This window comes from Xyrauchen texanus, chromosome 44 (assembly GCF_025860055.1).
Source record: "Xyrauchen texanus isolate HMW12.3.18 chromosome 44, RBS_HiC_50CHRs, whole genome shotgun sequence".
Lineage (NCBI taxonomy): Eukaryota > Metazoa > Chordata > Actinopteri > Cypriniformes > Catostomidae > Xyrauchen > Xyrauchen texanus.
Window position 1 is genome coordinate 13,369,238 of NC_068319.1, and position 14,190 is coordinate 13,383,427.

The following is a 14,190-nucleotide window of genomic DNA, read 5'->3' on the forward strand; positions in this document are numbered from 1 at the left end:
CTGTCAGGCATTTCATCCAATCACAATACAGCCTCCGCTTTATAAGACCGATCAGCTGTCTCTCGTTGTTGGCATACTTCTGTTGTTTCCACCCCCATCAGCATCAGTTTAGGTACCATCCTGTGCAGGGGTAAGCTCTGCTCCCCTGCCATCATCGCTTCCGGCAACATCTGACAGTTCAAGCAAGTATCCGAGCACTGAACTGTAGGATGGGGATAACGCCAAATTATATAAGTATTTCTGTGTTCATATTAATCTCAATAATCCCAGGTCTTTTCTGATAGAATATCACCCACCACACAGAGTACTAGTTTTCAAAAAACAGCATTATTAACCATTCTTCTAACCAATTTTTTCTAACCGGTAGGCATTTTGAAATTAGGCTGTGGAACATCATAGCGTAAAATTATGAAACAAACAAAACCAAAAACATTTCGTTTTTAATCCCTGAAAATAATCTCTGGATTTGACAAGATTTGCCAGGCTACTGGCTTTGAATCTTTGAAATATATTCAGAGTTTCATTTAAGGCCCTTCAAAGCATATTAACTAGATATACATTAGCGCAACTGTATATTCTGAGTTATGTACTGTATGTTACATAGTCTGTGCTTAATACTTTTATATGGACAGCAATTCTAATATCAGAGAGTCTATTTGGAGTCCGCTTATGTTTTATCACCATAACCCTCCCTTAAATGACACAGAGAAACAAAATGAACTATGGTTGGTTGCTTTCCATTTGTCAAAGTGGCCTTTTCTTAGACAAAAAACAAAACAAAAACCCCTGCAATGTGGACCAGACCTTATGCCACTTAGTCAATGGGCTGGCTATGGGAAAATATCACAAAGTAAACAGTTTACCTCCAGAACATTAGTTTGGCTGAACTATGTGCACCATAAGTTAAAAGAAGGGCTAAGAAAACAACTGTATTCTGCTGGCATACAACCCTGGAGGAGGTGGTTGAGTAATACTGCTATTAAGATCCCTTAACAACACACTAACACACTAACACAACTCACAGTGGGGAGTGGGGGTGGGGGGCAGACGAGTCATGTTTATGTGGTTTGTGTGGCGTTTCAGCATGCCTGCAGCATGTATTCATGCTCATTTAACAGTGTGAACTCAAGAGGTACACCACAGCTATTCTTAGACTCCAAATCAGGCCATCAGACCATTTTCTCTCCCTTTCTCTTACTTCCCTGTTTCTCTCTTTCTAATCAGTGTCCTATAGGGAGGCTCAAGTGACGGAGACAGTAATTGTGCCTGGGCTTTGGACGGAAGGGTTTGATTACGACGAGAGAGTCCCGATGAAGCTTTGATAAACAGAAGTGATGAGATCATCATCATCAGGAAATCAGCGCAGAGAGCTTCTCGAGTGGATCGCTGATCTGGATTGTTACAATGGGAGTTGTAATTGTGCTGTTAATTAAAACTCCTCCAAAAAGTTATGGCTCTGAATCTATGCCAAAAACTCAGTCATGAAATTATGATGAGAAATAGGAAACCTGGTATTGACTGAGTTTTGTGCAGGTACTAGAGGATAAATATACATTACTTGGCACACAAAAAGTGTTTTTAGAAATGATTGGTGCGATGGCGCCACCTCCTGTTCAGAACTGGTTCTGCACTTCTCTGTCGTTACAATTTGCATTTAGCGGACACATTTATCCAAAATGACTTAGGCTACAGTGCATTCAAGGTATATATTTTATCACTTTATCAGTTTTCTGGAAATCAAACCAATAGCCTTGCCATTGCTAGCACCAAAATCTACCAGTTGAGCAACAGAAATTAGAATTTTATACCAATTCCAATGACTACCTAACACAATATAAATAGTAATATATAATTTAGTCAGTATTAGAAAAAAAATATAATAATATTACTACATATACCACTCTTCAACAAAGGACGTAAACAATTATTCCAGAGTGGGGAGACCAAATGAAAATGTTTTTGTCCCCCTTAAATCGGCATCTTTACGGACATTTTAGGGTTTACGATGCTACGCTGTCATGGCAACGAAGTTATAAAATTTAATACAACTTTACACAGAACAGGTTAGTAAGCGATGTTATCAGGGTAATTAATTAACACCCGCCAAGTGCCAAATGCAGGTACATTTTCTATTTGGCTGGTGAATTTCAGTGTCACGCCATTCTGGCGGGTGCTTTTAAAATAATTGAACATGTTCCAGTTTTGTCCTCAAGGGGGCTCTGTAGGCCTACAGCCAGTAATGTTGTAGGTGTTTCCATAGAACGGCTCTCATTAGCTAGTTCAACTGCGCATCGATAGTCTCAGTTAGCTGTAAATCTAGAAACAAGATAATGTAAATGTTCAGGAGCGTTAATGCCATCGGGGTGATGGGAAGACCATTTTCGGATTTCGGATGTGCGAGTAAGTTTTAATAACCCAGCACCACACATACAAATGATCTGGTAATGATTGCATTATAATACAGGAACCGAATGATTTTCATGAAGTTCGGTTTATTTTACGGTTCTTGATCGTGCATTCTTCCAGCGATACTAAAGTATCGATCATATGCGCAGACTATGCGGGGGATGCGAGGGACATGTTCCCCTCACTGTCATATAAAACCAAAGTTCCTCCCCCACACTTTTTCACAGGGCAAATGTGTTTACACTGTATCTTTCATACAGCAAATGTAAAATGTGTAAATGCAAAATTTTAAATTCACTGGTCAATCATGTAATTTATTCAATAAAAAATGTGTATTGATTGAGAGCCTTAAAAATATATCTTATATATTTATGTTCATCTTGCGGTAATCGTTCTTCCCCCTACTTTTGATTGCTACGCCCCTGTTATCAATACTTCCGATACTGATGAGGTATAAGAATATCGATCCTCACATAAAAATATCGATTCAAATGTTTTTTTTTTTATTATTATTTAGATAACATGAATATTAATGCATCTCATAAGCTTCGATGTGGAAAAAAATATTACAATTGTAAATTGTTGCATGGCACCAGAAATATTTTTTCTTCCGCTCATCTTGGCATGCAGAAATGCTAAAATACACTAGCAGTCAGACAGCGCTCACCCTTTCAGTCATAGCGCTCGTTCAAAGAGGGAGCAGTGCTGTCCTGATGTAATGACAGAAAAACAGCATCTGGAGTTATTCACACTAAGTAATGACAAACCTAGACATGACATGTATTATAATGGGCTTGTGTGACAATTTATACAGGTTTATTTAAATTCAGAGTTGTTAAAACATTGATAATGATCTGTAATCCTCGTTAATAAATGATACCCTTCTGTAGTAATATTGTATTAACTATGACTGTAGTAACAGTGTTTTTTTAATTAAATTTTTTGGCAGTAACCAAGGTTTTGATACAATTAACCATGGTTTTACTATAGTATTACTGTAGTATCCATATGGTAACTTGGTTTTAGTTATAGTAAACATATAATATCTATGGTTAATTATAAGGTTTTAAATGTAGCTTATACTTACAATTTTTTAAAGGGTAAACAAAGCAGCCTAATCGTTTCTTGTTTAGACCAAGATGTGTGAACTTAAGACTCAGCTGACTCATGAGAGTTACTTACTGGTTGTTTATATTAACATGAAGTTTAAAATATAAATTTAGCTTTGTTGTAATAAGGAAATAATCAGAAAAATAATTCTATATGGACTATTTGGCAATTAAATATTTCATAAATAATTAACAATACAATTGTATTGCTTATTTGCCCCTCATGTCTGTAAAATCCAATAAAAAATATTATTTAAAAAAATTGACTGGTAAGAAATCTGATTGGCTGGTCATTTTTTTTAATCTACCAGCCCCAGTACATTTTGGACCCTGGATGTTATCACGCAAAAATCATGTTAATACCATATTGTTTACGTCTTGTGGCTATTCATGACTAGAAAGTATTTTTTTATTATTAATTTTTTCAATCTCATTTTCTCCCAATTTGAATGCCCAATTCCCACTACTCAGTAGGTCCTCATGGTGGTGCGGTTACTCCCCTCAATCCGTGTGGTGGAGCACAAGTCTCAGTTGCCTTCGCTTCTGAGACAGTCAATCTGTGCATCTTATCACGTGGCTCGTTGTGTATGACACTGCAAAGACTCCGAGCATGTGGAGGCTCACGCTACTCTCTGCGATCCATGCACAATTTACCACGCGCTCCATTGAGAGCGAGAACCACTAATCGTGACCACAAGGAGGTTACCTCATGTGACTCTACCCTCCCTAGCAAACGGGCCAATCTGGTTACTTAGGAGTCCTGGCTGGAGTCACTCAGCACACACTGAATTAAACTCTCAACTCCAGGGTGGTTGTCAGCGTCAATACTCGCTCAGCTACCCAGGGTCTGTCTTTTAAAAGTATTTTAACATTTACAGATTGTCCCCATTCACTTCCATTGTAAGTGCCTCACTAACAAGATTTGTATTTTTTAATTTTTATTTTAAATGGGACCCAGTGTACAAATGTAAAAGTTTAAGACTCATATTAGATGATCAGTAATAAAACTATTGGGGGGATGACTCCTTTACCAAAGAAAACCAAATATGATGTCTATAATTCATGACCTTGGTGTTGAAATTCCAACCTTATTAAATGGTAATCCCAAGAAATGTAGCAGCAACCACATATTCAAGATTGGCACGGATCAAATGTAAATGTTTAAGAGAAAAACCTAATGATCGACAACTATTATGATTATTGGGGGTGACATGGCCCCCTCATGTTTATGGTTATGACCCTATCTTTGACCTAGAAAGAAAAATATGATGTCTATAATCCATGACTTTTGGGCTGATATTAAACCTAATAAAATGCTAATTTTGAAAAATAAATACCAACAACTTTGGATTATCACAACCACTGTATCCTTTAGCCATTTCTTGCACATATAAACAGCAAATGCATGTAATATTTGTGTTTTTTGGTTGGTCCACTTACAGATATGATCTGGTCTCCTCTCCTCAGCTCTCCACTGAGGTCTGCAGGCCCTCCTGCCAGTATGAAGGAGACGAAAATGCCTTCTCCATCCTCTCCTCCTACGATGTTAAAGCCCAGCCCGGTCGAGCCCTTGTGTAGAACAATCTTCCTGGGGTCCCTGTACACACAGTTCAGGTAATACATCAGCTCGGAGTCCGTAGGGCTCTGCATCTCCACTCAGATGCACGCCAACTACTTTGTAAACATACAAATGCAAAACTACGAGTGCATGCACACACACATCCACACGACTGGGCTGGTCCAAAATGTCTAGGATGTAGCTGAGCACAATGGCTGACATCTATTGGGGACTGCTCCACTTAAATGGTATTTGTCCCATTTATGACGGTTTCCTAGAAACGGAAAAAACGCCCCACCTACTCCACACACCTACTCTCTCTATTACACTTATTCACTCTCACTCACTACATATATTCTGTTAAAAGTATCACTTCATATATGTTTTTTCTATCTTGTGGCCAAACTAATACAACACGAAGTTGGATACTTTTATGGCATGTTGTTTAATTACATGGTTATTCAATGTTTTAGACACAATAGCAGTGATTTCCAACTGGTTTTGCATGAATAACCAACACTGCTGGAAACATAATAAACAATTTGATGAAAAAAGCTGACTTTATATAGCTTAGTGTTATTTGAAATTTCACAATGTAGCCTCTCTGTCCACATATGTGGACTTTCATTTTTAATTCTAGAATTTTTTTTTATTAGGTGGTACTAGTTACAAATCAAAAAGGGAAATGGAAAATGCACACAGTTGTCACATGGGGGTGTCAGGAGGTTAAATTAAAAGTTTCAGTAAAAAAAAAAAGTTAATTAACATAAATAAAACATATAACATATGCATAATAATATGAATACTATATATATTTAATATAAGATACAAATTTAGAAGATTTTAATGTCAACAACAGAAGATTTGGGAAGCATTTTCTGCTCCCTTTTAAAAGTTGATAAGTTGTTTTTACTGTGCTAAATATGGACATGGTTAGTTGCATTTTATTACTGGTACTTAGCATTATTTTATCCCCTGCTGTCCATGACCCTGTCAGAACAGGATTGGACCCAATTTTGGGTCAAGGCCCACAAGTTAAGAACCATAGTACTACAGAATTATATATAAAGTAAATATATATCTTTATGAAAGCCAGTGGTCAGCCTGTGTGCTTGAGTTACAGGGTGTGCTAAAATGATCCCAAAAGTCTGATCCAATTAGCTTGCGCCCTTTCAGTTAGTCATAAAATCCTGACAGTGCCGTGGCATCTTACTGTCAAGTGTGACCAATCAAAAGACGAGACATCTTGAGCTGTGACACTTTCTGTCAGATCCACTTGAAATGTGGAGATGTACAATCTCTGAAGGTTACAGATGATAATGCAAAGAGACGAGACCTGAGATGGAGCTATTTAAGAACAGAAGGCTAATCTGTTGGCGTTGCCTTCTCAATGACCTAGTTGTAAGTCGAAGCCAGGCCTTTCCTCTCTCTCTCTCTCTCTCTCTCTCTCTCTCTCTCTCTCTCTCTCACTCACTCACTCACTCCAAGTCCTTAATTTCTTCTCTCTTCCAGCACATCTGTTTGGCTTAGAGTCATGATGCTCTTCAGGCCATAAACAAAAACCAAACCAAGCAGCAACTGATTCACAGGCATTTTTGCTTTTACCATTCACAGAATTCTGTAATTTGTTTTTAAAAGGCTTTTTGACACTTATGATTATGAAAGTAGAGAACATACTGGAAATTATTTGGTGAGAGTAAGAGGAAATAGAATTTGACACAACTCAGGCCGGATTCAAACCTGCATTTGCCATATTAACACCAAGGCTCAACATGTCTGTTGCAAGAGCACTGACCACTACGTCACGGCTTCAACAGAACTCTGCATTAAAAATACATATCTGTAATGTCCCTTAATATCCAATGTGGTAACTTTACACTGCAGGCTATCAGAGAACACCGTAACTGCTTACATGCAAGTAAGTACAGCTGTGTTTCTAGCTACAAGTTCATACAATGTTAAATTAATGAATAAATTCACTATTAATCTCTAAAAAGCAGATATTTTAAGACAAAGCTCATCTTGTGAAGTTCATCACGTACTCTCATCGAACGGTCTGATGCTACATAAATGAACAGCTCACATGTTTAGAAATGCCTAATAAAAATAATGTTGCTGAACTGAAATATATAACCGCAAAGACCTCAAGCAAAGAACAGTTCTTATTCTCTTTGCTTTTGTAATAATAAACCCAAAACGTTGCAGAACTGAAAAAAGAAAAGGAGACCATTTTCACCACTAGATGGCACCCTATTCCATATATTTTCCATTCACAGAATTAATTGAAAATAGCAATGAATGACAAACTGCATACTTCCATTAAATACAAAAAAGTACAAACAGCATTAAGCTAGTGATGGTAAAGATTGGCTAGATTGGGATGCACTACAACATCATAAAATTGCATCTTCATACTGCGCCAGAGATCCACTGCAAGGACATGAGGCTGTGGGTAAAATTTGCTCTCAAAATAGAGTTTTGTTTTAGCTTAATACTCGCTATATTCAAGTCTAAAGTCAATAATACATTTACAAGGAGCATGTATCACTGTCCAGACAAAAGCACAAAGCACTTGTTCAGTTTTGGTCATAATGCCTACATGCATTGTACAGTACAGCTTCTAAACAATACATAGTTTTTGTTGGTCAAGACTCTAGTTATTATTATTTTGACAATATTTTTTTTCCTCAGTGGTCCAGTCCGAGCTTAAAGGGTCTAAGAAGTATCTGTGACAGCTGACCTGGAGTTCTAGAACACATTCTGATATTAATGGTATGAAATTATATGCTGATTAATAGTTATTTGACACTGCATAACCCAACTGAGTTGGGTTGAGTGCTTCTAGCACCTTGCTGGCTACAGTATAACCACCTCATTAAACTCCCAAATCTACTTTCCCTTCACTCACATTTCTATCCTCCAAACGTTTTCTTTCCTTCATCCCTTACTTTCTCTCCCTTTGCCAGCTGCAGAACCCTGATAGAGCTCCTGTCTGCATTCCCATGCATGCTGCCTCAGTCCCAGATTACAAATAGCCACTGTTTATCATTTCAAATTCAGAACCAAATGGGAAAACAAACAAAATAGATCACACTCGTTTTCGATTCACAAAGCCTCTCGTATTCTGGAAATACATGCGGACGAGGTAGTGGTTTGTGAGCAGTGCTGGCAGTTCATATGCAGCCCCTCACACCTCTCTTCTCGCCACCATTTATTCACTGTCAGCCTCTGTTAGTCTCCCTTCCCTTTTCTCTCAAACTCTCTCTTTCTGTCTCTCTCTCTATCACATCATTTTTCCACTGTAAATGTGTTTAATATAAAAATGTCTCAGAAGCTCTACCGACGTGAAATGTAAACTGTCTTTCGTAATGGTTTGCACACTAGGGTCCTGTCAAGTAGCAAAATACCAATTACCTTTAAAATGCAAGCTCAATAGAGGAAGAGAATAGCAGAGAATCTGTGTTATGACCCTCTACCTTAAGTAAACAAGCTAAAAGCAGCACATTTCAGCGCACTTTCTATCTGTCTGTCTGTCTGTCTGTCTGCCTGCCTGCCTGTCTGTCTATCTATCTATCTACAGTATCTATCTATCGAATTGTGAAAAACTCACAAACATTTTGAGTTTGCCTTTCACAAAAAGTATCTGCTGACTTGGACCATAACTCGCAAAAAAGAGCTATGAAGACTTCTATCAATAATTGTTACTTTGCATAAAACTGGAAAAGGTTACAGTTGTCTCAAAGAGCTTAGATATTCATCTGTCCACAGTAAGAAAAATTGTCTATAAATGGAGATGATTTAGTACTGTGGCTATTCTCCCTAGAAGTGGCCATCCAGCCAAGATGACTCAAATTGCACACTTCAGAATGCTCAATGAGGTAATAAAGAACCATATGGGGCTTTTCCACTGCACGGTACAGCTCGGGTTCGAATTGTGAAAAAAGAAATGGCTGTGTGCAAAACCACCACATTGTCAATAAACGAGGTGCAGATGGTCCACTCGTTAGCGATGAGCAAAACGATCAAGTCTCTCAGGAAGTGTATCAGCTGTTGGCCGCACACGGCTACCACCAGACCTACCAACAATGAAGGGAAAAGTAAAAAAAAACTTAAGTGATTACAGAACTATCAAGGAAAAGTGGAAGTGGTTCCACCAAATGGACGCTATCTAAACTGGCGAGCAATGGGAGGGAGAGTGCCCTGGACTGGCGTTGATCCACGATGGAGGATGGTATGTTTTGTTATGTTAACTCTATACTCCGTTTGAAAGCTTCTTTTTATTTAGTTGACCAGCTACTGGAAGCTTGCTTCTAAAACAACCAGATAAACAAAGATTATCAAGATATCCTACAGGATAATTTCATGGTGGCGGTGTGCCAGCTGAAGATCAGTAAAAATTGGGTGATGCAGCAGGACAATAACCCTTAAATATTGAAGAAAATCCACAACAGAATGGCTTCAAAAAAAGAAAATCCACATTTTGGAGTGTCCCAGTAAGAGCCCAGACCTTAACCCAATAGAGATGATGCGGAATGATCTCAAGAGAGCTGTTCACACCATACATCCTAAGAATATGGCTGAGCTGAAGCATCCCTTAATGTTCACACCTTGCTTACTACAGCTGGCACAAATCATGATGCCCAACAGCTATGAGTCTATTACCTCTGAGGCAGTACCATAAATACATTATTAATCTTAAATGGACTTCTTTCAGGCTTTGGCATACATTTTAAATCTATAAACACCCTAAATCCTTTCCGATAGACATCAACACAATCAATATACTTTAATTAGATTCACAAATTCAGAGAACACAAACAGAGCAATTTAGCTGCCTAGCAAAAATGTGTACGTGTATTGATATATACACCCTCTACCCGCCTCAAGAACACTCTCTCGGTGAGGGAACTGGATGGCCTTTTCACTTTTTAGCTCAATAGTGTCTCCAGATAGCAGCCACTTCTGCACTTTCGACTAGCAGAATCACAGCAGTACACTCCAATACAAGCAGATGTAATCGACTCAATTCTGACTCATTTTCTGTCTATCTTAAAGGGCAACCTCGTCTCTGCATCTTGGTTTTAAAGAGAACACAATTTTAAACATTGAACTGCCATTATTAAATGAATAGTTCACCCCAAAATTACAGTTCTGTCATCATTTACCTGTTCTTACCCTCATGTTGTTCCAAATCTGTATGACTTTCTCTTTTACATAAAACACAAAAAGTGCTTTTATGAAGAAATATTTTGTATTTTATTTTTTCAAATAATGGAAGTGAACATGGGCTGGTGCAGTCAAACACACTGACAGTATCATGAAAGTGGCGCCTATGACTTGTGTGCTATATTCCAAATCTTTTATAGTCAAACGATAGCATTGTGTGAGCAACAGACTGAAATTTTTGTTGTTATTCACAGAAAAACTTTCCTCTAGTGGCCTGCTAAACATTACGACCAGATCATTCAGTCAGTGAGTTGAACTTGAAAACCAGATTAGTGCAATTTGGAAATGAATCATTTAGACCAATTTCATAGAGTGAATCAACTGATTAATTGAAACGTTTCAAAAGACTGATTCACTCATGAATCGGATATTGCTACTTCTCCTATGAACACTCCAAGGAGAGCTAGGGCAAATGTTAAGTTTTGTTAAGTTTCAGTGAATAATGATTTAAATTTTGGTCTGTTTCTCATACAAAGCTAACTTATGGCTTCGAAAGACTTGGAATACAGAGCATTATTAATTTAGATCCTATTATGGTGCAGTTTGTCATTTTGAAGCTTGACAGCCCCAGTCCTCATACACTTTTATTATGTGAAAAGGAAGATGGAGGAAAAGATGAAAATCCTAGGATATTCCTTAAAAAATTAACTTTTTCCACTGATGAAATAAAATCTTATTGGTTTGAAACAACTTGAAGGTGAGTCAATTATCAAATAACAGATAATCTGGTTTTCTTACCAGCTCATCCAATCTGCACACATGTTGAGCACATGCCTCTTCACGGTTTGACGTCAAATGCAGAGACTAACACATTTATTTCAAATGTCATGTAAACGCGGATTTCATGCCTTGTCGGATTTTTTTTTAAATAAGCTGATTTTAGCGAGTAATCAGCATATTGGTGTGCATGTAAACGGGCTATAAAAGAATAACAAAGTAGCAAAGAAAAGAACACAAAGAGAGATATGAAGACAGGTGTTTCATTATTTGCTGCTTCATTAGAGCAAATGCCCCACAATGCACTGCAAAGGACATCTAGGGAATACAGAACAAACCCAAACCATGGATGAAGTTTTACTTCAATGTAAACAGACTTTTTGAGGAATCTAATATCTACTGTGCAAGATTCCCTTTTGAGTAAACAGCAAGGAATACATTAAACATAAACGCAAAGCCATTAAGGCTGATTCATATACATTTTTCTGGGTGGTTACTTATAGGATGAAGTCAAAAGAGCCCACCCATAAGTCTTTTATATTCTGGTCCCTAAATATGGCCTGGGTGCCTCCTTCAATGTAAGTCTATGGTATATTTTCACACTTTATTGTCAGCCAGGTAATTACAACTGCTTTGAAAAGTAATAGCACACCTTTCCTAAAAAAGCCATACATTTTAAATGTAGCATTTATGTCCATGGCACAAGCTTTAAGTATGAGCAATAGCAATGGTGATGCTTGTCTAAGCAAACACCACTAACAAATGCAGTTCATTCATATAATACTATTAGTTATGAATTAATGTAGAATACTCTGACGCCTGCTCTGAAGAAAAGGCATACTTTGGAAAGTTAGAAAGCTCTTGTATAATTATTGGCTACAAAGTATGCTAATATACATGACAAAAACACCTGTCAGTGTTAAAAATTATTCTCTTTTCAGATGGCTGGTATTTGTATAAAATTAAGCCAAATTATCCTGCTCTAACTGGAAAACAACTCATACAAATTTGACGTTAAAAAGATAATAATAACCTTGTGGTAATAGTGATTTATGGTCCACGTCACTGAAAAATTGTCCACATCAGCAAAACACAATTAGTATGCGTCCTTTGTTTTTAACCAAAAACAAAATGATGAATCATAATACAAACAAAACTTTAACTTCTGAAAAGTGTGTGCTATTGTCACTGAGGGCCAGAGCAGCTAGTGTTAGGGACACATATGGCATGGAGCCACTGAAGTGCCTAGAAACAAGAGCGATTTTTCCAGACGGTTCGTCTATTTGGATCTGAAATGAAAGATGCGAGGGATTCTCCATCCCAACAGATGATTCAGAGATGGCAGGATATGGCTGCATACTCTGAGATCCTGAAATATATCAGCTCTTATTTATCTCAGGGAATTGTGCTTCAGGTTGTTGATTAAGATCACTTATACCACAGGTCTGTTGAATGCTTGATTCTGATTGGTTGAAGGACGTTCTAAGGTTATTTTTCAAATAAACGCACAGCTATGAAGTAGTTCCATTTCTTGACCGCATAACAGTTCCATATCCCTTCGCCAAATTATTTCAGTTATTTCAAAGAGCCCTACAGGCTACAACAACAAAATAGCCAATTAAAATAAATACAATGGTTTAGTACAACGGATAAGAATGAGAAACACTATCTATAATATCCTAAATTTATGTCCATTTCGATTGAAAAGTGACCTTGCATCGTTGTACATTAGCCGCAAACACTCTCTGTGGGAAACGAAGTACAGCACCATTGAGAAGCAGTGTCTAGCGATCAAGTGGGCCATCCTCATTCTACGCTACTACCTGCTGGGGCGTAGGGGGGTTGGCAATCGCAATGGAATGATTACACAGAACAAGCAAGAAAAAAAATTGTCATCATCGTGTCATTCCAAATCATATGACTTTCTTGCATGGAAAATCTAAGAAATTATCTAGTAGAATGTCCAAGTGGTTATTTTACATTCAATGAAAGTAAATGGTGAACATGACTGTCACTGATCCCCATCCACTTTCATTGTGTGTAAAAGAGCAGCTCGGACATTCCACACAAGAAAGAAATTCAAACTGATTTGGAATGACCTTAGGGTGAGAAAATGATAACAGAATTTTCATTTTTGGTGAACTACTGTCGTCCCTTATGCGCTTTATATACCTAGAAATCCATACCGTCATATGCTCCTCAAACAATGCTTATCTGAAGAAACAGTGCAATAAGGCCGAGAATTCTGGTTGTTTATGGGGTCATAAAAGGAGAACTGTTCCCTCTTGGTTAGATACTTAAAAAATCTCCCATGCTTGGTCACACAGAACTACTCAATTTCACAAAACTGCTGCCTGCCTGCTAACAAATTACATGCATCAAAATAAACCCTTCAAGAGCATCATCAAAAAGTGCCAGACCCTGAGCAAGAGAGACAGCAAACCATTAATCACAGATGTTATCACTGGCATTTTCATGGATGCTTTTTCGCAGGATGGCAAGCCCTGAGGATTTAAGCAATGCATTAGGTATGAGCGGCCTTGCCGTGGTGGCGTTCTGAAATGCAAATCAATTCAAATCCCAGACAAGCCAATTAGACAGCACTTTATAATTCAAATGGTAATGAACTTAGAAATGTAAATCTAAACAAACCGTTAACAAAGCATACCCACTCTGAGGGAGTTATCAGGACTCAAATGACAGTGAAACATTTCTCAGCTATTTATGGCAGAAAGACAGAGAGTCTCTTAGTCCTGCATAGTGTTATTATTGTAAACCCACCTTCATTAAACATGAAAATGCCATTAGATTTCAATAAAACTAGATGGCTCTGAGAAATGTAATGGCATTAAACATATTTACGTAAATGTTATTAGTTAATACATTAACTTGATCTTGGCATCTCTAAAATACTTAACCCTTTAAGCTCTGAGGGTGTTTTTAAAGATTTCCTGTTTCAGTGATATACCCAAATTAAAAACCTTTTAATAAAAAAAAAAAACAAGAGGGGTCAAGTGTTTGGTATCAGTTTGAAGAAGACATTTCAAATTTGCTCATGATATACTATGATAAATTCTCAGACTCTCAGCCTAATAAATAGGCTGAAAATTATTTGACATTGTATATATCAAGGTTTAAATAAGGCAGCTCCGAAAAGCTTTTTTTTTTGTTCCC

At 37.5% G+C, this 14,190-nt stretch overlaps 1 protein-coding gene across 17 annotated transcripts in view; it reads right to left on the reverse strand.

The window, feature by feature from the left end:
- LOC127637071 (disks large homolog 2-like) overlaps positions 1-14,190 on the reverse strand; it is a 252,995-nt gene that overhangs the window by 52,513 nt on the left and 186,292 nt on the right. For all 17 annotated transcript variants that reach the window (XM_052117936.1, XM_052117933.1, XM_052117928.1 and 14 more), the window contains one exon: positions 4,956-5,112. In XM_052117936.1, coding sequence (XP_051973896.1) covers positions 4,956-5,112 — 157 coding nt within the window. The remainder of the gene's footprint in view (positions 1-4,955; positions 5,113-14,190) is intronic.